The sequence below is a fragment of the Aquarana catesbeiana genome, linkage group LG01, assembly GCF_042186555.1.
Source record: "Aquarana catesbeiana isolate 2022-GZ linkage group LG01, ASM4218655v1, whole genome shotgun sequence".
NCBI classification, from domain to species: domain Eukaryota; kingdom Metazoa; phylum Chordata; class Amphibia; order Anura; family Ranidae; genus Aquarana; species Aquarana catesbeiana.
The window spans coordinates 667,548,051-667,572,451 of NC_133324.1; the positions used below are offsets into that span (position 1 = coordinate 667,548,051).

General features: G+C 41.9%; 1 protein-coding gene across 1 annotated transcript in view; it reads right to left on the bottom strand.

Annotated features, from left to right (window-relative positions):
* ETNPPL (ethanolamine-phosphate phospho-lyase) overlaps positions 1 to 23,078 on the bottom strand; it is a 62,257-nt gene extending 39,179 nt beyond the window's left edge. Inside the window, exons 1-3 of the mRNA XM_073602230.1 lie at positions 22,924 to 23,078; positions 6,656 to 6,774; positions 6,338 to 6,497 (exon numbers count right to left, since the gene is read on the bottom strand). Coding sequence (XP_073458331.1) covers positions 6,338 to 6,497; positions 6,656 to 6,774; positions 22,924 to 22,979 — 335 coding nt within the window. The 5' untranslated portion in view covers positions 22,980 to 23,078. The remainder of the gene's footprint in view (positions 1 to 6,337; positions 6,498 to 6,655; positions 6,775 to 22,923) is intronic.
* Between the last annotated feature and the right edge of the window lie 1,323 nt (positions 23,079 to 24,401).

Here is a 24,401-nt window from a genome sequence, read left to right on the forward strand (position 1 = left end):
AGGGCTTCCTGACATAAGACAGTATTACAGAGCAATTGTTCTCCAGAGGATACTCAACTGGCGTTTCCACACCCACTCAAAGCTATGGGTTTCCCTTGAGAAAAGCCTGGCAGCCAAGAACTTATCCTATGCCCCATGGTTCCCGAAGGAGCACAGAGGGCTGTCTGAAACGACTTCCCCGCTGACGACACAGGTACTCTCAGTCTGGGACCGGATCAATCCACTCCTTAAAATTGCACCTCCTGTGTCCCCACTTGCTCCTTTGGGTGGATTCCTATGGTTCCCCCCGGGTGAGCAGATGGCCTTTTTTGAACCCTTGGTGGCGGATGGAGACGCCAGTTGTGGCAAATTTATGAAAGAGGGTAAACTCTTGAGCTTTGAAGCCCTGCAGGTTAAAAATCGACGCTCACAAATGAATTTTTGGAGGTATAGACAACTACACCATTTTTTCGAGAGACACGGTCACGCAATTAGAGATCCTCTATCCCTGACCCCGTTTGAGCAACTTTTTGTGCAGGAAGAACCCGTCACCCATATGGTGTCAGAACTATATAAGCTAATAGGCTCGGCCGCCCAATTGCCCAAACCTATTTACATTAGAAAATGGCTTGGGGACGGAATTTACTGACTTGCAACTGTCTCAACTATACCACCTTACACATTCTTCCTCCATAGACTCCAAAGTACAAGAAACAAACTTTAAGATAATGTCCCGCTGGTACCGGGTACCAGAAGATTTAGCCCGCATTTATCCAACCAGATCGGATCTCTGCTGGCGAGGCTGTGGACATAAAGGCACGCTCACTCATATATGGTGGAATTGTCCAAAAATAGTACCCTTTTGGACTGACATAAAAGACCAGATAAAAGTAATAACAGGAATAGAGGTTCCTCTCTCTCCGATGCACTTCCTCTTACATATTCCCCCGATCTCACTCAACCAATATAAAAGAAATATACTGCCTCACCTTTTGAATGTGGCAAGGCGGCTGCTCCCAACTTATTGGAGGCAATCCAGAGTCCCCACAAGAGATGATTGGATCAAAGGGGTGAGTGCAGTCCGAGAGGCTGAGGAATGGTTAGCGACATGTAGAGGGTCCCGAGACCGGTTCCTCGGCATTTGGGCACCCTGGTCTGAATACACCACAGATTCTAGAGACATACCCTCCAGTTTAGATGTTGCTCTATTGGAATTAGCAGACCCAACCCTCCGCACTCATAGGCAGTCTAGACCCTAGACGAAGGGGGTTTACCCCTCTAAACATATAGCTTCCCTTATCTTACCAAAGGCGGTGTGCTTGGAAGCGACTTGTCTACAACCATTTTCTGGATGACAGGTACGTTTGGATTGCTCCCCTCCCCTGTTCCCCCCCTCCTTCTTTCTTTTCTCTTCTCTCATTACTGTCTCCCAATGTTCCAACGTTTATCATACGACAGATGTAATCAATTTTTATGCTATACTTCAAATGATTCACAGTTTAAATGACAAGCTGGTGCGAGAATGACGGACGTATATACTTAAAGTTACAGCAATCATAGGATAAGTCTCCTAATTTCGGGGAGACACTTATGGGCTCGCTTGGATGGGTGGGGTGGCTCCCTGGTACCCCAGAATGTGTGGAGGGTGGAGTGAGGTTAGTAGGAGGCCTATGGGCCCCCCTCTCTCCGACCTGGCCGCAGGAAGGGGACCTTACCTATAATGTGTTACTGTATGTGGTCCTCCCTGGGCCGTCCCTGAAAAGGGAGCTGCTCCCTGGAGGGATTAAATGTGCCGTATCCCCCACCCATCCAATAAATACGCCCATACCACTGCTACCTGATTGCTGTTGGTAACCAATTAGCTGAAGAAAACTGTCTCAGTCACTCCCACACAAAAATCGCTAGACGTTTTCTATTTTTCTATGGCATCTCTCTTTGTTTTTGTTTTTCTCGCTATCTTTGTTCAATGACTAAACGGAACATGTCAGACCCTAGTGGGTCATTGATTACATTATATTGTAACCTGTTGGACATGTCTTGTTCTATGTTTTTTTTTTGAAAACTGAAATAAAGATTATTAAAAAAAAAAAAAAAAAAAGAAATGATGGTCATAACATCACAAGGCCTATTGGATGAGCTTCATTTTGATTCCTAACACTGTTCACTGGGGTTTATTTATTAAAGGGGTACATTTCACCTTAGTCAGGTGAAGCTGTATGTACTACAATCATCCATTTGTGTTCTTTGCATATAGCTGGCTGCTCAAAGTAAACACATATTCAGTTGACTGCAACTAACCCTCTGCTAACCATCTACAGTGTAGAGGAGGGTTAGTAGAGAGCTTGCTGCACTCCAAGAGTAAAAAAAAAAAACAAAAAAAACAAAAACAAAAAAAGTTAATTACTTAGGGGCTAAAAGGGCAAAAATCTGGGGTGCATCTCTGCATAGAAACCAATCAGGTTCCAGTTTTTGTTGTCAAATCTTAACTGAACAAGTTGTAGTTAGAAGCTTATTGGCTACCATGCACAGCTGCAACTATATACAACTATAGGAGTATGCTTGCAAATTGTTTTGGCACTGAGCAACAATAACTGGTCATTTTTAAAGTTAATTGTCAGCCAAAATTATGGTTTCCTTTTAGATAGCATGGATAAGGGTTGAAACCTAGGGGGTTTATTTACTAAAGGCAAATCCACTTTGCACTACAAGTTAAAACTACAAGTGCAAAATGCACTTGAAATTGCACTGAAAGTGCACTTGGAAGTGCAGTCGTTGTAGATCTGAGGGGGACATGCAAGGAAAATAAAAAACAGCATTTTATCTTGCACATAATTGGATAATAAAATCAGCAGAGCTTCCACTCATTTTAGATCTTTCCCTCAGATCTACAGTGACTGCACTTCCAAGTGCACTTTCAGCGCAATTTCAAGTGCACTTGTAGTTTGCACTTGTAGTGCACAGTGGATTTGCCTTTTGTAAATAACCCCCTAGGTCAATTTTTCATTGCTGTCTAGGTTCTTATTGATGAAATTTCCCCTTACATTCCATCTAAAGGACAGGAGCAGGTACTGGTAAAGATATGGTAACTTTAATATATATAGAGCAGCGGTCTACTATTTGACTACTGGTATATGTAGTGGTGTATGTGGTTCAACAAAGTTTATTACCTGGATATCAGCAGGCAAGTTACACTTTTTGGCTACATTCAAACCAGCCTCCCGTGTTTGGTTTATTTAAATACAGGAGAAATTCTCTGGGAAGTATAAATTTTATGCTTCCCAGATCACTTTCTCTTGTGTTTTAATGTACGTGCATTTACATGCACCTACTTTTAAATGTACTTACGTTTACATGCTCAGAGTATCTAATCTGCCCCTCGGATGCACAGAATTCTACTTTTTTTAAACATAGCTAAACTGAGCACACGTAAACACAGGTAAATACGCAGGGCCGTCTTTAATATTGATTGGACCCTGGGCAAAAAATTTCTTGGGCCCCCCCCCCATTCAATTTCACTCTCCACCTGCTCTGAGACATACAATAAATAACAACTAGACTTAAAATCAGTTTACTGTATCAGATCAGGCAGCAATTGTGATTGGTTGCCAGCGGTTACAGCATATTATTACTGCTTACTGACTGGTTGCTAGAGGTTACAGCACACATTACGGCTCACTAATTAGTTGCTAGAGGTTACAGCAAATGATTTCCGCTTGTTAATTAGTTGCTAGAGATTACTGTACAGTAATACTGCTCACTGATTGGTTGCTAGAGGTTACATCACATCATCTCCTCGCTGCAGGAGAGCATGATATACATAGGAATGCCGCCTTTATTTACATATCAATGCTGCAGGCTGCAGCTATTTACTCAATAATGCCGCCACTATTTACATATGAATGTCGGTTATTTACATGTAAACACAGGGTCTGCAGGTGAGTCATCTGTTCACAACAATAGGGCAGATCTGGGCAGCATTAGTACCAGCACTTCACACTGAGATATCAGGACACAGCACAAGACTAAAACTTCAAGGGATGAGGGAATTTAAACTGGGATAGTTGGCAAGTATGAGGCAGCTGCTCTGGGCCCCACAACAATGATAGGGCCCAGGGCAGCTGCCCCTTTTGCCCTGCCTTAAAGACGGCCCTGTAAATACGCACAGTGGAATTCATAAAAAGGGGGTTATTTACTAAAGGCAAATCCACTTTGCACTGCAAATGCACTTGAAGTGCCGTTGCTGTAGATCTGAAGTAGACATGCAAGGAAAATAAAAAAGCATTTTTGCTTGCACATGATTGGATGATAAAATCAGCAGAGCTTCCCCTCATTTCAGATCTTCCCCTCAGATCAGCAACTATTTCCAAGTGCACTTTCAAGTGCATTTGCAGTGTACTTGTAGGTCAAAGTGGATTTGCCTTTAGAAAATCAACCCCAAAGTGTCATAAACACTCTTTGCAATTCCATGTGACAAATGTCAGTGCAGGCAGTAACTTGATTTAAAAAGAAAGAAAAAGAAAAGCACCTTGATTTTAAAGTTAATGAAAGACAGCAAGGATTTTTGAATCTGAAGCCTGCCATTTTAAAGGGCCATAGTGCAATTTCAAGTGCACTTTGCAATTGTAGTTTGCACTTGTATTGCAAAGTGGATTTGTCTTTCGTAAATAACCCCCATAGTTCCTTGCTTTTTCTAGCATGAAAAGAGAGCCTTTACTTTTGTATTCAACTTTGCTTCTAAGCATTAATAGTTAATGCTTAGAATTTTGACTGTTTGTGCCATGTTTGTCCTGCCTCGTTTTATAGGCATAAAAAACAAAATAGTAAAGTACATGAACCCATAGCAACTGATAAAAAGTTGATAATGGATTCTTCTGACCTGTAATTATTTTAAATCACCTATTAAAGATTTGTTTGTATTGGTACCAATAGTAGTAGTCATATAGGGGTTTATTTACTAATAGCAAATCCACTTTGCACTGCAAGTGCACTTGGAAGTGCAGTCACTGTAAATCTGAGGGGGACATGCAAGGAAAATAAAAAACAGCATTTTTGCTTGCACATGACTGGATGATAAAATCAGCAGAGATTCCCTAATTTCAGATCTTCCCCTCAGACTTACAGCGACTGCACTTTCAAGTGCACTTGTACTGCAAAGTGGAGTTGCCTTTAGTAAATAAACCCCAATGAGTAGTAACATGAGCAGAAGGAGTAGCATCTTTTTTACATGACACTACAGAGCTTAACAAGAAATATATTTATGACTTACATTGTTAGTACCATCTGGAAAATGATGAAGATGAAGGCATGACAACAGCTTTACAGAGTTTACCATCTAATATATATAGTTAGTATTATCAAGTATTATTAAACTCCATTAAACCTAAAGTATAGTTTGTTTCAGTGATAAAGTACACTCTGGGGGTTATTTACGAAAGTAAAATCCACTTTGCACTACAAGTGCACTGAAAGTGCACTTGGAAGTGCAGTTGCTGTAAATCCGAGGGGGACATGCAAGGAAAATAAAAAACAGCATTTTAGCTTGCACATGATTGAATGTTAAAATCAGCAGAGTTTCCCCTCGTTTCAGATCTACCTCTCAGATTTACAGCGACTGCACTTCCAAGTGCACTTTCAGTGCACTTGTAGTGCAAAATGGATTTGCCTTTTGTAAATAACCCCCTCTGTGTGGTAATGGGATGTATTCTATTACCTGCAGACAACTTTTTATGGGAAAAATATTTCCTGCAGTTTCTCCTTCATAGCTATCAGATGCTGCCCCGAACAGCTGTCCTCTGGTTATATTAAGATTAACAGCAGCCACTGCCACTGAGAAAAGTTGTGCTGCTTTCCCCTTCTTTCTGCCCTTTCAGCCATTCATATAGCTGGTATTTGTATTCTCCCACAATACATCGTGTTATGTGAAAGGAGAAGGTGCAGTTATATGACCACCCCCCATTCAGAATGTGGTGCATTGTGAGAGAGTAGTATTAGGAGAAATTTGAATGGCAGAAAGAGCAAAAAGGGGCAGGCGAGTGGCACAACTTTTCTTAGTAGCAGCGGCTGCAGTTAACCTTCATAGTGCTGAAAGATAGCTACTCAGGGCAGTATTCAGTGTCTATGAAGGAAGCACTTTAGGGAAGATTTTTTTTATCAGAAACAGCCATCTGCAGGTAATAGGATACACAACATTACACATAATTAATGCAACATCCATCCAAAAAAAAGAAAAACTAAACTTCAGCTTTAAATATGTTTTTTTAACAGTTCAATTCGATTCTATTTTGACAGCCTAATATAGATTTTTTAAAAATATATAATTTAATGGTACATTATCAATGAGAAAGATAGACAGACATACCCAGAATTAACTAAGTAGCAAACTGACAGCTTCTCAGGCAGGGTAGCAGTCAGACGTTCAGCGAACTGGACAAGGTTGTCATGTAAGAACCTCGAGTTTGTGTTTAATACCTCCATCTGCTTCACTGCAGCCTTTGTTACCTCTGGATGACTATGCCCAACTGGAAGGAAAGAATACATTATTCATAGGCATGCTTTGCCAAAAACCACAATGATCCAATAAGAACATACAAAGAACCTCTTACATTTGTGTTATACGATCTATTATACATATGTGTATATTGACTTACTCTTACTCATATTTTATTGAGGAACTTACCATGAGCCACATTATTTATGCAGTCGAGGTATCTTGCTCCTCTTTCATCAAACATGTACTGTCCCTTTGCACGTACAATCTTTATGGGATCTTCTGCAAAAAATACTTTACATGATGGTCTGAAAAGGAATAGAAAAATAGTAAACTGTATTTGTCATTTAGAATTTTAAGGCAGCATTTCTATTGCGGGCTTTGAAAGTGGAATTTACCCAGTAGATTATTTTTTTTTTTGGTGCTGGAAGATCAACAGAGTACAGTAGTTCTTAGGGTAGGGCTTTCCCTGCTGAAAAGGAATAACCCTGTGTCCCTTAAATGTTCCCAACAGTACACTATCCCTAACAATAAAGTGTGCCCTAACATTTAACCCTCCCCTCAACACTTGGCCTAACTCCTTAAACAAACCCCAACTATTGACCTATTTCTAACAATGAATCCTCACTTACAGCTGAACTCTGAGCACAAAAACTTTCATTTTAAATATATTCCTCAAAAGCCACAAAGGATTAAAAAATGATATTATGTGAACCAAATGACTTTGCAAACACAGCTATTACCTTAGGTAAGTAACAGCGACATCGTCACCATCCTGCACCTAACCTGTGCAAAGAGTAGAGTTGTGGGAGGGGCCCAACAGATCCAACCTTTACAGGCTGCCAGCAGAAAACTACAGGGGGCGGGGCAGATACAAGTCTGATTAGCATGCACAATGAGAGAGAGCTAAGGTAACTAGCCTTGATAACAGGAAGTTCTTGCAAAAAAAATGGAAATTACATGCTGGATTACTGCTGAGACAGAAAAAAAAAATACAAAGCACACTAAAATACAAGTAAGCTTACATATATCTATTGTGTTTAACTAATATTTGCTTATCCATGAGGATAACCTAAACCTTCCCAAAATTAAAAACATAATCCTTAAACAATAACCTAACCCTTTAAGGAAGCCTGTTCTGAGATCAACAGGTAAACATTTATTGCTGACCCCTTATCCTGAGAATGCTAGTTTTCTGGCCAGCAATAGAAGCCCCCATATATCTCTCATGACAGGTGTACTTTAACCAGACAGTTAAACTAAACCATCTAAACCCCTGACTCTAACAGTGAAATACTAATTAATAGTCACCAAGACATGACCCCTGCTGAACTGGCCAGCTTTAGAGTCAGTCCTAAAAGTTGTACCATGTATTAATTTTTTTTTTTTTTTTTACAAATAAACAAACACCTTTACATTTAATTGGGCTAAGTGCAAAATCACACCTTTGGTTAATCAGCCAGATTTTAGTCAGGGTAAAAAAAACAGCATAAAAAAATAAAAAAAACACAATCAGTATAAAATGGTTAATGTAAAAAAAAAAAAAAAGAAAAGAAAAATAAGTCCCTAAACCACAAGTTTCTCATAGCAGAGGAATTCGTTTATAGTTATGTGCACCAAAAGGGAGCTGTCAGATAAAAGCACATTCTCTGATGTTTCTCCTGCCCTACAGTCAGTATCACAGTAACGTGCACAGGAAATGTGTCCTTGCACAGAGAAACGTTTTTCTCCAGGCCAATGGAGTTTGCGTTACAGTATCTTTGACTCAGATGACAGTGTCCAAAATTTAATATACAGTAATGTATGATTATGTATGGTTCTTAAAGCTTTTGTTAACCCCCCAAAAAATGCTCCTTTAAAGCATGTTATATGACACAGTGAGTGTCGTGTGTCATTTGTAATACTTCATATTCCCATCGCACACATTCCTGGATGAGCTCACGGATATGGGTGCTGCAGCAACAACCAGCTGGATACTGGTTCAAGTCACAATGAAAATATTTGCCAGCACACCATGGAACGGCGTAGATAGCGTCCATACGTGTAATTTATTGCATGATCACAACACAAGGAGAGTGCAACGTTTCGGAGTCACACAGGACTCCTGCCTGATGCAGGGGTCCTGCGTGACTCCAAAACATTGCAATCTCCTTGTGTTGTGATCATGCAATAAATTACACGTTTGGACGCTACCTACGCTGTTTCATTGTGTGCTGGCAAATATTTTCATCATGTGTCATTTGGCCCCCTGTAACACCTAAAAAAACCTGGCTGATCCTGCCAGTTTCTCCCCACCCCTCTGTAAACTGTCCATGGTGTATCATGGCTGCTGAGACCAGACACCGTGGTCAGTTTATGTGCCTCTGTCATCAGCAGCCTGCTCTCCTCTCTGCTCCTGTGTCCTCCCCCCCACCCCTCCCCTCTGTCTGTGTGTGAGCCGCCCCTCCCGCTGCTCTCATAACTCTAACCTGTATACACCATCAGCACTGCCTCCTATTGCAGTGTCCCCCTCTGTGAATGATTTATACATATAAATGCTGTAAATACCCAATTTAAGAGCCGAGATTGCAATCACCTAACCAGTCAGCTCTCTCCTCCTCTCCTCCCCTCCAGACTGACATCAGCAGAGGAATCTCAGCCCCGCCCGCTGCATCTTTCAGAGCAGGAAAGGACAAGGTTAGAGTGGCTTAACACTTACGGACTGTCTCACGTCGATATACGTCCTAACTTTGAAGAGGAATATCATTGTTATGGGAGCAGCTAGCTGCCATAACCCCGGTATCCTTTTCATTGGCCGGCGGTCCGCTTTCAGATAAAAGTGGTCTCTGGGGTGGATTCGCAGCGAGATCACTTTTATCGGGCCCCCCCTCCCGCCACGATACGGTGCCCTCCACCGCTTACCGGTAGCGTCGGAACCGGATCCTTTCACATGCTGGGTATGGAGACGAGTGAGGGGAAGATGGACCCCACCCATCTCCATACCATTGCAGGGCGGAAGCCAAGTCAAAATGTCACTTCCGCCCATAGCTCTTAAAGGGCCATTTTTTTTTTTAAATGACATTTTTTTTTTAATTGCATTTGTAGAACCCTCTACCAATAGGCAGGCAGCTTATGTGGGAGCCCTGACCAATCCCCAATTGGTATTGGCAGGGGCGGGCCTCCTATATAAGCTGAGATGATATGCCACTGGAGGGAGAAGTCGGCTGACTGAAGTGAGGAATGGAATACTAGGCAGCAGCAGGAGGACACCCCCATCTGGGGGGGGGTGTACCAATCGCAGGAGGAGGCAAAGGGAGAGCTGTGAGGGAAAATTTCCTCTACACGGTCATTGGCAATGTCTTCGCCACCACATGGTCGGTGGTGAGGAACTCACACAGGGGCAGGTGAAGCTGTAGGAACGTATGGTCCGGTCAAATTCCTCATCAAGGACTCAGGGCGGTGGAAGGTCAGTGAGTGTTACCTCACACCAGTGGAGGGTTGGATGTGCCAGGAAGTCTGTGAGGGAACTTTGCTTCTACACGGTCATTAGCAAAGTCTTCATCAGTCATACCATGAATGATGAGGAGTCCTGGATCAGAGAAGGGACTGTGGGGATTTGTGTCAAGTCGATGTGGCCTGAGGGCACAGGATTTGCAAGTTGGGCTGGCTGGGAGCAGTAGTCCACCACTTAAAGACATGATTTTAAACTACTAGGCCTCCGGGCAGAGGTGCTGCAGGCCTCCGGCCTAGTAGCAGCGAGCAATCAGAGCCTGATTAGGGACTTATTCAGAGTGAGTCCTTAACTCTCAAAAGAAGATGCGACATGACTTTAACTCAGTAATATTAAGTTTGTGCAGGAGGAAACAAGTCTGTGCAGGAAGGGAAAGAGTTCTAAGACCATCATTTTTACACAGTCAAAAGTGATGTCTTCATCCTTCACACAGTGATGGGTGGAGAATTCTTAGAAGGAATGGTCTGCGGAGGTTAAGCAGAGGAGAAGCAACCGTCTGCATGGAGATGCAGGAGGAGAATCATACTCAGTATAAATGCACATCCAATCTTCTGGCTCTAACTAAGTGCTGTTGTGCTTAAATCTTAAAATATGATGGCAATTATAGATTCTGTGGGCATCCCATATCCCTATTCCCTATCCAAGTTGTACCCCCCAATATAACAGCAAAAACAAAACCAGCAAAAACCTGCTCATTGTCTCTGAAAGTGATGTATGAAGTCTGGCAGCAGGGTGAATTGGCGGATTGTTTGTTATTAGCAACAACTACATGGCTACACATTTTAGTGTAAATATGAGATCTGAGGTCTTTTTGACCCCAGATCTCATATTTAAGAGGTCCTGTCATGCTTTTTTTTATTACAAGGAATGTTTACATTCCTTGTAATAGGAATAAAAATGACACTTTTTTTGAAGAACAGTGTAAAAATAAAAAAATGAAAAGGCAAAATAAATAAGAAAAAAAATTGCTTTTAAACGCGCCCCTCCCCGCGCAGAAGCGAACACATGCGAGAGTAGCGCCCGCATATGAAAACAGTGTTCAAACCAAACATGTAAGGCATCGCCACGATTGGTAGAGCGAGAGCAATAATTTTAGCCCTAGACCTCCTCTGTAACTCAAAACATGCAAACTGTAGAATTTTTTAAACATCGCCAGTGGAGATTTTTAAGGGTAATAGTTTGTCGCCATTCCACGAGCGGGCGTGGAAGCGTGACATGTAAGACTGCTGTGCAAATACGGTGTGACAGAAAGTATTGCAATGACCGCCATTTTATTCTCTAAAAAAGTATAATGTTTGGGGGTTCTAAGTAATTTTCTAGCAAAAAAAAACTTGTAAACAACAAATCTCAAAAAGAGGCTTAGTCCTTAATTGGTTAACAACCGCTTTAACATGTGGTAAAGCCAGTTTTAGGGACAACTTTGAACTGTTAGCAGTGCTAGAAACATAGAAACACAAACAACAGAACATGAAACCTGAACATTAGCAATAGTCCCAGTGTTTTCCTGTGTCACAGTTGTCTGTAGTTCAAAGAAACTAAATAACTTCAGCTGTCCCCAAGGGTCACATTAGACTAATAAGCCTTCAATATACTGTACTAACAGATCAGTGACCAGGAGGTTTGAAGTAAGAGCAATACTTTATAACACACTCATTCACTAGGTATGAGTAAATAATAAAACAAAAATCCACCTCACAAGGGTTGAGAATTTGTGACCCACTAGCTACACTTGTATTAGTAAAACAAATAGGTGCTTCAAGATCGCACCTGAGGAAAAAAAAAAAAACTGACCAGGCTCTTGAACACCACTCTTTTCCCTAGGAAGTGATATTGGAATGCAAAAGGGCTTATCTGCAAATGACTTGCCAGTCAATGGGTGAAAGATACACTTTATTAGAGACAACAATCATAATAAACAATCCTTGATGTCTTTTGATAGGTCTCTTCTCCATAGGTCTCTATTAAAAATCACAGTGCGAATGAATCTTGTGATTCATAGTAGTAATAAACAAACTTTTGGATGCTTGGAGAATCAGCTAAATTGGATTATTAAAATGCCTTTGTGGTTACACTGTTGTATTTATAGAAAGGTGGACTAATCAGGGGTGTTCCTACCAGAAGGCAAACTGAGCCAGTGGCTCTCATGAAAGGGGTGAAACTGTGGCTGGAGTGTCCATGTGGAAAACCTGTTGCCTCAGGTTGCATCCACCCTGGCACACTCCTGGGGCCAATTTGATAATCCCTTTTCCTATGATTAGAATTTATAAAGCTGATAGAGCTCCTCCAACCCAATGTTAATCATATAATTAAATCTTTGCTTTATCCATGCGAAAAGCAATAGGTTTACTTCAATGCGTTATGGCCCGTATACACGATCAGAAATTCCGTCAGAAAAAACTTGGATGGTTTTTCCTACGGAATTCCGCTCAAGCTTGCCTTGCATATACACGATCACACAAAAGTTCTCGGAACTTTCGACCGTCAAGAACGCGGTGACGTACAACACTACGACGAGCCGAGAAAATGAAGTTCAATGCTTCCGAGCATGCGTCGAATTGTTTCCGAGCATGCGTAGGAATTTTGCACGTCGGAATTTGTACAGATGTTTGAAATTTCCGATCGGAACTCTTTCCGACCGAAAAATAGAGAACCTGCTCTCAATCTTTTGCTGGCGGGAATTCGGTCAGCAAAAGTCCAATGGAGCATACACACAGTTGCATAGTCCGACCAAAAGCTCTCATCGGTCTTTTGCTGGCTGAATTTCCAACAGTGTGTAGGGGGCATAAGAGGCACTTAGTGTCCTTTTTAGGGTAGTCTCCAGCCAGTCTGGGCTTGACTTCCAGCTTGGACGCATGAAATATACCTCAGGGTGAGACTGTGAGAGCAGACACACAGAATACTGGCTTCTAACCCCTTTATGCAGGAAATTGTGACTTTCTATTTGGATAACTGTTATGCCATTAGCTAGATTTAGGAAAGGAACAGTTGTTAAGTAAACCATTCAAAAAAAGAAGTCTGGACATTCCATTATTGGGTGATCTCGGATTTGTAATATGCTTAGTCTGTAAGAATTAATACACCCTGAAGGGCCTGAAGTATGACTTGGGCAGGAGACCAGTATGAGTTCCTGGTGGCCCTGTGTTTGTAAGATGATTTGGAGTTCCCCAGCAGGTGTGGCTGATCAACAACCCAAACCCTTCATGTTCCAGGGGTTCCAGGAGACCCCCTGGCCCACCACTAAAGGTCCCTTTTACAATCCCCCCCCCCCCATTCCCACTATTTACCAAGTAGCTCTATTCACCCAACGGGGTGCAGATAATAATCCCTGTGTAAGCTCCTTCATGACAGTTCTCATGCTTCGTGCTTGACAGAGCAGCACCCTGCACTGCTTTGTGTAAGAACGGGGACAGAGTCACATGATCCATATACCTGGAAGACAGTATCGCTTTGTCCCAGGCAGTCTAATGGAATGGTGAAGAAGTGAAAGGAAGGTGAGTATATGCAAGGGGGTGGATGAGCACTATGTGACCTTGTTGCTTTGCTTTAGCAAAGCAAAGGTTCAGTTTCAGGCTACTAAACCAGGCTTGCTTTTGCGTTTATATGGACTTACATTGGGAGGAAATGTAGCTTAGATGCAAGAAGCCCCTGTACATGATCCCTTTCCAAGAAGAGAATGGGACAAACCAAGTTTTATGCAGGGACCCAGCAACCACTAAAGGTTACAGCAACCTGTTTAACAGGTCACAATCAGTTTCCTGTTCGTAAGCCTGCAATTAGCCTTGAGATAATTGGGGGGGGGGGGGATGTTATGGAAAGACAAATTTTAAAACAAAGTGGAATAAAACTTATCTTCTACTACTAGTCTGAAGGTTAGCCTATACAGGCATACACCACTTTTAAGTACACAATGGGACCAGAGCATGTATGTAAAATGAAAATGAAGCAATACCTTTTTCACTTCTGGGGGGTCAGGGGCTATAGTGGGGTTGTCAGGGGCGGTAGAGGCGGTCAGGGGCTGTAGGGGGGGGGGATCAGGGCCTATAGTGGAGGGTCATGGGCTGTAGTTGGGGGGGGAGTGAAGTTTATAGTACTGTACAGTGCTGTACAGTAATCCACTTACGTTTAGGCAGCAACTCTGGGCTGGCTGGTAGGCAACTCTGAGCTGGCTGGCAGGAACTTTGCCTCTTCACTGGCGAAAACTCCAGGCAGCAGCTCCGCCTCTTCCAGGCCATACTGTGGTTGCGTGGTGTGGGAATGTCTGTACTTGCGAGCCATTTTTTGTACACTCAGGGATATGTCCGTACTCGTGAGTGTACTTAAAGAGGGGTATGCCTGTACATCTAATTACAGGCATACCCCACTTTTAAGTACACAATGGGGGTTATTTACTAAAGCTGGAAAGTGCAAAATCAGGCTCACTTCTGCATAGAAACCAATGAGCTTCCTGGTTTTATTACCACAGCTTAATTGAACAAGCTGGGGTTAGAAGCTCATTGGTTTCTATACAGAAGTGAGCCTGATTTTGCACTTTCCAGCTTTAGTAAATAAACCTCATTGTGTACTTAAAAGTGGGGTATGCCTGTATTATAGTTCTAACTTCTTTGGATATTCTTTTTCTCTTTTACATTGCTTGTTAAAACCTAACACACTCCCTTACTCTGTGTATAAAATGATGGTTTCTGGGCTATTCTGTTCATCTTACCAGGTGACTGAAATAAGCACTACATTCTCCATTCTGTCTAGCATTTCAGAAAAAAGTGTTACTATTTAGGTAAAAGCAGCAGAAATAATTGCTACAATAGCTTTCAAACAGTATCCTGGATAGTTTCATAAAGCTGACCCAAATTTACAGAGGGAAAGAATCTTAAAAAAAAAATGGCAGAAGAAATACTGTAATCCCTTTGAGAGATAATAAGTAGCTCTAAGTGTTATAATATAGCATATAACAAGCAAAATAGTTTTCCTAGCACACTTACTAGCTATTCATAAATAAAAAAAAAAAAAAAACACGACCTAACAATTTGCATGAAAAACAGAGGTTTTAGTTTGCAAATATATGTGGATGTCGCACTGCCTCATCTGTGCGACTGTGAAGTGTGATCCTAACTCTAAACCAGGGTTTCAAACTCAATTTCATTGCGGGCCGCATCAGCAGTATGGTTGCCCTCAAAGTGCCAGTTGTATTTGGGCTACAAATACAGAGTGCATGTTCAGGAACACGTTACATACAGAGTGCAGGGTTTAGGAGTGTGCAACGTACAGACAGCAAAGTTTAGGGGTGCGCTATATACAGGATATAGGGGTGCACTACATAAAGAGTTCAGAGGTGTGCTGAATGCAGAGTGCAGGGTGTGCAAACCCCCCCCCCCCCAAAGCTTCCTTGCATCTCTCTCCTCTACCTGGCCCAGGTCTAGTACCTTCCTGTGTAGGCGGCGTTCCTTGCAGGGAGCTTGCCCCCACCGTGCCCTGCTGTGAGTGTGTGCAGGAATGTGTTAGAACAAAAGCTGTCCCTAGTAAACACGGAAGGCCCCTGTGTTTACAAGTGACAGCAGGGAGCATTTGTGGGAGCTGGAGGAATAGAGTTCTGGCTGCAAAACTGGGTGCGAGGGCCACATGACAAGGCCTGGTGGGCATGATCTGGCCCACGGGCTATGTGTTTGACATATGTGCTCTAGTCAATGAGAGTCTCTATATTATAGCAATGGATATGTTAAGGGCAGGTTTGCCTGGAGGCAGCCCATTCTGTTTTAAAGACACAGGGCCCAGCAAAGCACAATGGCAGCCGAAGGCTTCCAATGTGTCCCCACACCAATTCCAGCAACCTTAACAAAGATGGCAACCACCCCAATAAATAACCAATGGTGCACAGTTATTACCAAAGCAGACTATGCTGTTTCTTTGAAGTTCAGTAGAAGGGAAGACTGGTGCATGAAATTCTTCTCTGCTATGAATTTTTAGATTGCACCATCTTAGATGGGGATCTTGGGCTAAATTTGAGCAGCACTGAGAGTGGACTTTCAAAGTACACAGGATCCATGAGAACTTTTCCATTTTCTCCACTGTTTGATCCTTAATGTGCTTCTCTAGGATGAGCGCTTTATAAAGAAAGCAATCACAACAGAGAAACATTTTGCACAAGAAAGTGTCCTATAGTGTTTGCAGTGCTTTCAAGTTTAGTGACTCCCAGTGTTCCTTTACTTCTTCCATTATGGTGTCTTACTGCTTTAAACAGGCTGGAGAGGAAAGCCCAGCTCGTGTAAAAAAAGTAAGGAAGGGGTGTAGGGGCCTCAGCAGAATTTTCCTATGAGAGACTAACAGAAGAGCTTGTTTTCGTGCTAGGAGGGATGAATGAGGGAGTGACACGCAGGCATTGTAAAAATCAGTACAACGTGTGAGCTTCAGTCTAAATGAAAAACAACTGGCTGGCAAAAAAAAATCACTACTTCCAAGGCTAGAGGAGATCTGCATAGCATTAGTGAGCTCAAAGCAGAGAGCTGCGGTTTTTCCACTTGAAGCAATTTTAATTATTTTTAGGCAATCAAAATTTGGGTATTTCTCTGAAATATGACAAAATATAAACTTGATGGACTGATGTGTGATGGTACTCCTGTTGGGCTTTCTAACAATCCTATGGACATTGTTGAATTGTCTACAGTCACAGGCAAAAAGCATGTGAAAGATGTCATTTCTTTCCTATCCCACTTCATGGTCATATTTGCTGAAATCATTCTTCGCCCAGCTTTTAATCAATGTCATTGTACAAAACATTTTCTTAAAATAAATAATACGATCACACAGATTGCCAGCACAAAGCGACAGGGAAATGGTATCTACATTACTACAAATTCTTATGTTGGGAGAAAATCGTAAAATGTATTTGAATCAATATTGGTAAAGCACTGGGTCAGAAAAGTGATTTTTGTGTTACTCAAACTTAGGGGATATACTGTATATAGGCAATTATAAAACAGTGAGAAATCTGATGTACAATTCTACAGGTATATTCTTACACACTGTCAAGTCAAATAAATGGGAACTGTCATTGCTGACTTATTCTGGAAGGTGTATGCTCCAGAGCTGTCATATCCTAACTTCAGTATTTGTAATTCAACAAACATACACCTTAGGTGTCCCCAACATCTAACCAGCACATAACTAAAGCATTTCTGCTCCTGGGCATTGACTTACAAAGTAAAATAAGAATAAATGACAGCTATGGAACACGTGTCCTTAAAACCAACATAATTACCCCGACAGGTTCCAAAGAACTGTAAAAGGAGATATACCTTAACGTCATTCAGAAAAAATCATATGATTCAACTTCCCAGTAACCAAGAAAAACAGAAATTTGAGATTTTGGTGGGGTTTTTCAGCCCACACCTCAAACTCTCACGCAATCACATGACAGTTAGTTACAAAACTACTGTCAAAGTCAGTCCAGCAGTTTGCTATTATGGATTACTTTGCAGATGCATATCTTTCCACATATGTGAAGTATCACTGGATCAGTATCCAAGCTGTCTAGTTTGTGGGTAATGTTAGTGTTACTAAAGAACTGTTCTCCTTACTTATTGGGGCACACATTTCAGTTAGGAGATCAAGATTGTGCATGTAGAGAACCTGAATGTACACTTGTTGGGAGCTAAGGAGTTCAGTTGAAACCCAGTGAAGAGTAGGATGAGGGTCAGGTTCACCGCAACCCAACCATGGGTTCAAAGTGAATCCTGAGGGTCTGAGATTCAGGAACCTGTTAAATTTATGCACATATTTACTTGCAGGAACTTTTTTTTTTTTTACGATATAATTCATGCATTTACTGCCCCCCCCCCCCCCCTTACCCATAGCATAGTTGCCAACATTCTGAAAAAATTAGTAGGGCTAATTTTTTTGTATGTAGGCGGAGTATTATTTTAATTAGGGGTGGGGCATTCATTTGTGAGTGTGGCTTAGTAGTGAGAAAAAATGCGGTGCATGTAGCATGCCACGGCGAAAAATGGGCATGGCTTAAATTAAATATTGGGGGTTATTTACGAAAGGCAAATCCACTTTGCACTCAAGTGCAAAGTGCACTTGAAATTGCACTGAAAGTGCACTTGGAAGTGCAGTCGCTGTAAATCTGAGGGGTAGATCTGAAATTAGGGGAAGCTGTGCTGATTTTATCATCCAATCATGTGCAAGCTAAAATGCTGATTTTTATTTTCCCCTCGGATCTACAGCGACTGCACTTTCAAGTGCACTTTGCACTTGTAGTGCAAAGTGGATTTGCCTTTCGTAAATAACCCCCATAGTTTCTGAACGGGGGTGTGGTTAGAGTCTGAGATGAAAGAGGGATGAGGGCAAAGGAAGAGGAAGAGAGAATGAAAGAGAAAGGGAGAAAGAGGGAGAGAAAAAAAAAAGAGAGAAAAGGAGAAAAAGGGAGAGATTCAGAGAGTGTACAGACATGGTATAGGACAGGGTGAGAGGGTGCAGACATGGTATATGGGTGGGTGAGAGGGTGCAGACATGGTACATGGGTGGGTGAGAGGGTGCAGACATGGTAAAGGACTTGATGTGCACCTCCAACACAGCGCTCTGTACCCTCCCAACACACAGAACGTTCAGCAGATCATCATCACCCCAGGCATGGCCACTCACCTGCAACATCCTGGTGCCTGCAGCATCTCCCTGCACCCCTGGCTGTCAGCTCACTGAAAATTAAGGGGGGGGGGCGGACGGTAGAGGGGAGGGCCTCTGACCTGGACCGATTAGCTGCCCGGGTCAGAGGCCCCTCACCTCTGTACACACAGAAGAGACCTGCTAGCCGCATGGAGATCCCTGTGGCCATATTTTTACAGCCGGGAGCTGCGGCCAGTGGCGGGCTGCTGTGACAAAGTCACTTTCCCGGGAAAATCAGGACTGTTGGCAGCTTTGCCATAGTAAAAGTAAAAGTTAGGCATACACCAGTTAGGTCTCTTTCACACTTGTGTGACTTGTTCTGGGACTGCAATGAGAACCATTCATATCTGTGCGACTTCAAGTCACACCGACTTCAAGGTAGTCCCTGTACTACTTTGGTCCGACTTTGATGCGAGTGGAGGTCCATAGACCTCAAGTTTACACAGACATTGCCTGAAATTGTAGCAAAATCGCGGCACAAATCGCGGCAAAGTCGCCTTAGGCCTAATATCCCTGATTAAAACTGTCCTGGTGCTGGCTAATTTTACACTACAGTATGAAGTGTCCTAAACCTTGTAGTAAAACCTTAGCCTGTGCTCTTTGTCTCTTTGTCTCTAGCACATTTATGCCAGTTCTTCCTCATTAGAATTGTCCTGCAACTGGCCAATTTTACACTGCTGTATCACCTGTGTTCTGTTTGTTGTTAAAGGATATGTAAACCCAACATTTTATCCTCCTGATATGTGCATGCTGTACCATGTACTTGTATGGAAAAGTATCCTGTTCTCTTTGTGTTGCCTCCTTGTGTGAAATCCATAGTGTCCTCGCCAGTCGGACTGCTTTCTGATTAAAAACTGATTACACTAAACAGGACAACACACAGTGGTCAGTTCTTTTGCTGTGCTGGGAACTCAGCCTGTTCTCCTCTAATAAGTCAGACTTGCCCTGACACACTAGCCCTGCACAGCCTTTCACTTGGAAGTTCAGTGTGCTGCAGTTTCTCCTCCCTCAGTTCTTATGCAGCTAAAAACAAAGGATATGCGATCACTTATAAAAAAGTGGGAAAAAAAGTATTTATAGTTTTATATCTAAAAACAAATGTTTTGCCTTTCATTTCTATTTTAAACTGAATATGTTGTTTTACAAGGTGAGGGTTTACAATCACTTTAATGAGAGTTTGAAATTGGCCAGCAGCGGGATGTTTTTTTTTTTTTTTCAGCGAGAACAGAGATATCTTCAGCAAAATACTGACCTATTTCTGGTCAAAGTGAGCCTATTATCATTTAATGAAAAAGCATACATTGCTACCAAAACAACCTGAAAAAAAATCTTTCAAACTGAACTTAATCAGATTGGGGTGCTGCGGTATGTAAAATGAGCAAATGAAGAATTTATTGTAGGGAGTATACACTTTTTCCCACAGGCTCTTCAACGTTTTTATATAGGGATGGAGAGAAAAAAAATTGGACCATTTCCTGGGTTTTCTCAGTCTATCAGTGATAAGCCTTCAGGATCTCAGGTGCATATCAAGGCTGTGATCCTGGAATCAGGAGTTATTCTCTACCTTACTGATATGCATGCATGGGTTACTTTCTGCATGAAATGTACTGTTATCCAGTGTTGCAAAAATCTCCATTCCCCCCACTGCACATTTAACTTGCCAGCCAATGCAAACAAAAAAAAAAAAGAAAGTTTCTCTACTAAAACAATAGTAGACACTTTGAACCATTTACAGTAGGAGAATCAACAAACAGAACTAACCGTAAGCCTGGGATAAGCCAAAATCAATGTTACATGAAAGCTTATGAAAGACCTGGCCACATACGTGAACAGCAAATGCCAAAAATTAAGTAAGATGGGCAGTGTGGGGATATATCAGTCTTTGTCAAATATCATTTAACGCATTTTATATGTAAGAACTCACATCTGTTGATGGCCATGAAAAAGGACTCCTCTTTGGGCCTCATGCACACTGGACATTATAAAAACACCAGTAGCTTTAGCTGTAAAACGCCACGTTAAAAACATGTGTTTTGTTGCGTTTTGTAGTGTTCTTTTAGCATTTGCTAGTGTTTTTTTTTAGCAAAGCTATACTACCACAAAAGCTTATGGCTCAACACCGCTCATTAGTTCTGGATTTTTTTTTCCAGCCAGAAAACGCTGATAAAAGCCTATGTGTGCATGGACATGTAGGATAGCATGCTGGGGAGTTTACTGGCTGCAGAAAAAACTGCCTGAAGCCATAAACAGCAGCTGTAAAAACGTCCAGTCTGCATGAGGCCTTAAAATGAACTTGGTAAAGCTAGAGCAAAACAAACTCAGTGAACTTTGTCGGTCCCCTCCTTGGGTTTAGACATTACATGTGTTGATTGCTATGAAGTCTGCATTTGCTTTAAAGTAAACTTGGTGTACAGAAGTGAAATGAACCCAGTGAACTTTGCCGTTTTAGGAAATGCCTCAACTCTGCTTGGTCTGTGCGAACTTGCAAAATTCTGTATTGTGCAGCTGTGCTAAAGCATTAACCCTTTCTGTATACAGCCTAAGAAGGGCAGATGTTACTTTTAGCTCTTTGTAGGGGAACTTGCTGACAACTTCTTAGAAGTTAAAGTGACACTAAAGGTTCTTTTTTTTAAAATAAGAAACATATCATATTTACCTCCACTGTGCAGCTTGTTTTGCACAGAGTGGCTCCGAACCTGCTTTTCTTGGGTCCCTCGGCGGCTCCCTCGGCTCCTCTCTGCATCAGATAACCCCCTAGGAGAAGCACCCCCCGGCAGCCGCGTCATTGGATTTGATTGACAGCAGCGGGAGCTAATGGCTGCGCTGCTATCAATCTATCCAATCACCAGTTGAGAACCCCCTAGCAAAAAGACGGCGCGTCCCCGTGGGACAAGTTCAAGGGTTCAGGTAAGTAAAACGGGGGGGGTGCATTAAGGTGAAAAAACACAAACCTTTACAACCCCTTTAAGGATGAATTATACAAGAATCTTTTTAGCCACCACAGTATGAAATTATTGCACAGCAACACCAGGCGATTAAGTGGCTGTCTACTATACACTGGTTAGAGCTACTAACTGAAGTGCGGCAGACAAACTCTTATGGATGTAGTATATATGGGGGCATTCTTTTATCTACAAAATACTTTTGCAACCCTTTTAACATGGAGGAACCCTTGAAATACTTTTCTACTCTTGGGAAAGCCCTGTTAATAAATATTAAATATCTCCAGCTCATGATACATTTGTCTGATGGTTGTAAGAAGAATGCTCCTTACATTGGTGGTCAGTAGGAAAAATCCCTCCCTTAGGCTCGGTTCACACTGCCACAACTTGGAATACGACTTGAGAGACCCCAAGTCGTGTGACATGTGAAATCCCATTTTAGTCATTGAGAGCTGTCTTAATTAGCACTACTAAAGTCGCTCTGACTTTAGAAAAGGTTCCTGTACTACTTCAAGGCGACTTCTACTTGACTTGTGCCCATTGACTTTAATGGACGTATCGGATCCTCATCTTAATTCATGTGATTTGGATCTGACATTACAGGAAGAATAACAGGCATTCCCTAAAGTCGCGCCGAAGTCGCCTGGCAAAGTCACACTATAAGTCGCGTGGCTTTCAGGTCCCAGCAGTGTGAACCGTGTGAGCCTGACATATACCTAAAAAGATCATGGTTATCAGTGGTTACTTAGAGGTAGAAATTGCTTCTTGCTCAAGGAACCCCTAGCAACTTTAGGAGGACCCTCAGGTTCCCTGGAACCTTGTTTGAAAAAGACTGACCTAGGGCAAGCTGAAAACCACTTTGTGGCTGAAGACCACTTTGTGACCAACAAAAGCATTATAAAAAATAAAAAGACACATTTCAGAAAAAAGTCTAATTCTTCCAAAAATATAGAAACAGTGCAGAAACGTCCCCATTTTCAGCTTACCTTGATGGTAAAAATGTCCCTCTGCATATGTAAGTTGGTATTGACAAATGCTAAATGAATAATGTCTAGATACCATATGGTATATTACAAGAGTGGATACAATGCTATGATTATGCTTGATAACTTAAAAAAAAATAAAAAATAATAATTACATTATATCTATATATATATATAGATATATCTATATATATATCTATATATAGATATATCTATATATATAGATATATCTATAGAGATATATCTATAGAGATATATCTATAGATATATCTCTATAGATATATATATATATCTATATATAGATATATACACACATACTTTTTTTTTATTTGCTATAGATTAACTTATAAAAATAAGATAGTCTCAAAAGTTAGAAATGCTTCTTACCCTATGTGTTTTTTCCTCATCTCAATAGTTTTCTCCTTGGTGTATGACTCACACATGTCTGCTGCTGTCAGCCTTCCCCTGGCACACAAGTACAGATCAGCTGGCTTCTCTGGCTGTGAGGTTTGAGTGCTTCTCTAGCCTTATTCTCTTACTCTATTTATAAGCCTGCTGTGTTTCCTAAGGACACTGCCTCCTACACTCCCCTTTCACGCCTCTGGCTGACATTAACCCTTCCAACGAATGACAGGGTGCAAATGGTTAACTTCTAGCCTCTAGGAGTTTTTTTTTAACCGGAGAAAACTGACGGATTTAAGAACACAATTAAAACTTCTGCAGTTTACCAGCTCTACATACTGCATCTCCATGACAGCACTGTCTTCATGGTTAATGTGACACTTAGGAGGTTAATATTATTTGTTAACGGTCAAACTTTGGATTATTGTGTGTTTTTTCAAATTGTTCTGCACTCTTGTGACTAGACTTCACTCCGATAACAAGAAAGTAACTCATTGTTCTGGATTATGTGCTAGTACTTCAATGGTAAGTATTTATTATTGGATGAGTGAGGACATGCACTTTAGAATGATCTCACATTCTAAACTACGCTACGATGTAGTCTCCCTAATGCCTTATACACACGATCGGACTTTCTGACAACAAAACCCTGGATTTTTGTTCGAAGGGTGTTGGCTCCAACTTGTCTTCCATACACACGGTCACACAAATGTTGGCCAACAATTACGAACATAGTGACGTACAAGACGTACGTGATATCTCCATTACGAATGCTAGTTTTACACGACCGAGCGCTTCCGGCTCATCCTTGATTCTGAGCATGCAGCATTTGTTGGCGGAAAATTTGAGAACCTGCAAGCCAACATTTGTTGGCGGAAAGTCCGACAACAAATGTCCGATGGAGCATACACACGGTCAGACTTACCGCCAACCAGCTCACATCCAACATTTCCCGACGGAAAATCCGATCATGTGTACGTGGCATTAAAGTGATTCTAAAACTTTTTTTTTTTTTAAATAACAAAAATGTTATACTTACCTGCTCTATGCAGTGGTTTTGCACAGGGCAGCTCTGATCCTCCTCTTCTGGTGCTCATGGTTCCTCCCCCTTCACCAGTGCCCCCAATAGCAAGCCACTTGCTAGGGTGACACTGGTACATGCTCACTTCTGAGTCCCACTCTATGTGCTCATAAGACACAGTTCTGCCCCACCACCCACTCTCCCCTCATTGGCTCATTGGCTGTGATTGACAGCAATTGCTCACGCTGCTGTCTCAGCCACTGAGGAGAGACAGACCTGGGACAGTCAAGCTCCTGTGCACATCTCTGAATCAAGAGGAAGCTCAGGTGAGTATTAGGGTGAGCAGCACACAGAAGGTTTTTTACCTTCATGCATAGAATGCATGAAGGTAAAAAACCCTTTAGCCTTTACAACCACTTTAACCGCTTGCCGCCCGCCCACC